At 28.5% G+C, this 2,341-nt stretch overlaps 1 protein-coding gene across 1 annotated transcript in view; it reads left to right on the plus strand.

Annotated features, from left to right (window-relative positions):
* LOC106745109 (death-associated protein 1) overlaps positions 1–2,009 on the plus strand; it is a 3,358-nt gene extending 1,349 nt beyond the window's left edge. The window contains exon 3 of the mRNA XM_014620394.1: positions 1,702–2,009. Coding sequence (XP_014475880.1) covers positions 1,702–1,861 — 160 coding nt within the window. The 3' untranslated portion in view covers positions 1,862–2,009. The remainder of the gene's footprint in view (positions 1–1,701) is intronic.
* The last annotated feature ends 332 nt before the right edge of the window (positions 2,010–2,341 follow it).

Raw genomic sequence — 2,341 nt, forward strand, 5'->3', positions numbered from 1 at the left:
AATTATATTACATTATTATTATTATTATTTTATTATTATTATTATTATAAAATATCCTATTGCCAGACATATCATTATTGTATTATGTGTGTATGTGTGCATACGTCTATGTGTATACATACATACATTTTTTATCTACTAGATATAAAATAAAAAAGTTGCTAAATATAAAAACTTAGAATATTTCTACCGTTATTACTAGGATAAACTATTGGAAAAACTATATATAATTGTATATAATCTGCATGCGCACCACAATTATATGCGTGTGAGGATCGAACAACGTCGAAAGAGTTTATAAAACCGATATATATATATATATATATATATATACACCAGTACTCGAATATAAGGAAGTTAAAGTATACTGTTGAAATTTACTGAATTTAACTGAAAACTGCATATATTAATGAAATGGTGAATGAAATTTATCAATTGAGAAAGTATTTCAGCAAAATATTTCCATTAGGATGTTGAATGCCAATTTTGGCGATAAGCGAAATTATCAACCTTTTGTATATAACACAATGTTGCGCAATAAAAAACGAACGCGAGTTATATCTGAGAAAATATTTATACNTTGAGAGAGAATTTCAGTACAATTTTAAGAATATTTCCATTAAAGCAAGAACGGATTAATCATAAAAAGTAGTTTTTCCGGTAGTTACACACACACACACACACACACACTTGCAGCTTCATTTTACCATCATTTCGCCAATGTATGCAGTTTTCAGTTAAATTCAGTAAATTTCAACAGTATACTTTAACTTTCCTTATATACGAGTACTGTGTCGGTATACTATGAATTTGATGAACAATTAAATGAAAGTTACTGAAATAATTACTGAGACATATAATAATAAATATTTTAAAATAAATCATAATTTTCATCACAAAATTCATTATAATATTGTGAAATATCATGACATTTACTGAATTAAACTGAAAACTGCATATATTAATGAAATGGTGAATGAAATTTATCAATTGAGAAAGTATTTCAGCAAAATATTTCCATTAGGATGTTGAATGCCAATTTTGGCGATAAGCGAAATTATCAACCTTTTGTATATAACACAATGTTGCGCAATAAAAAACGAACGCGAGTTATATCTGAGAAAATATTTATACGGATGCGAGAAATGAGAAGTCTGTTCATATTTATATAAAAAGCGTAATTTAACCCTTTGCACTCGAGGGCTTCGGAGCGGAGCCATTTAAAATTTGTCTTCAAACTTAAAACAAACTATTAACAACTATTACCAAATTAACAAAATTTAAAAAACAATAACATACAACAATGACTTTTCTTTTAATGCGCATATCATTTACTTATATGTAAATATGATCTTTCCACTGAAATTGCTTCGAGTTGCTGGTAATATGAATGAAAAAAAAATTCAAGTGCAAAGGGTTAAAAGAAAATTAAATAATTTAAAGTTTAATAAAAGAAATCACACAAAATTTTTAATTTTATAATAATTTATAAAAATATATGTATATATTCGGTTTTATAACATTTTCCGTGTCTTCCGATCCCCACACATATATATTCGTGGGGCGCACGCAGATTTTATACACAAATATATTACACAAATAATTTATAAAAATAATTTTTCAACATTCAGTGTAATGAAAAATATAATATACAAACTTATTTTTAAATTTTGTTATTTTAATAGTATCAATTGTTCACAGTCCGCCGAAAACAATGATAATTAGCGGTGTTCCGGCTAAAGGAAATGCTGATTTCCCACCGGAGGCTGTGCAGCACTTTCACGAAAAACCTACACCGACACACGACGCACGACCAGCGCATTGTTCGCGTCCTATTATCATCCAACAACCAAGAAAGTAAAGTGCACTTTGCAAATTGCAAAGTTCGCGAACGACCTCAGTCCGCGAAGTCACTCGTTAAGTTTAATCGGCAAATAAAAGATTATAAATATTATAAATAAGTGCGTATATATGTGTATATATGTGTATATATATATATATACATATTATATATATATATATATATATATACACACACACAAACACACGCGCGCGCGCGCGCGTACTTAAAAAAATTTTTTATGGGATTAATTGAAGAGTTTAGACTTCGTACGACGACAGCATTTACGACAGTGCCGCTCGATTTTTTAATTTTTTAATCGAAAGATAATCGAGATTTTTTTTTTTAATGAAATATGATGCAATTTTCGTTTCAATGACAATTGTAAATTTTCTAAAAATATCTGTTAAAAGTCGGTATGTAAACTGAAAATGAGGGACGAGCAGGCCTCGTGAATATCGGTTAAAGAATTAAAGTTTGGTTTTGTATGCTAAGACGTTA

This window comes from Dinoponera quadriceps, unplaced genomic scaffold (genome assembly GCF_001313825.1).
Source record: "Dinoponera quadriceps isolate SergipeBrazil2010 unplaced genomic scaffold, ASM131382v1 scaffold1598, whole genome shotgun sequence".
NCBI lineage: Eukaryota > Metazoa > Arthropoda > Insecta > Hymenoptera > Formicidae > Dinoponera > Dinoponera quadriceps.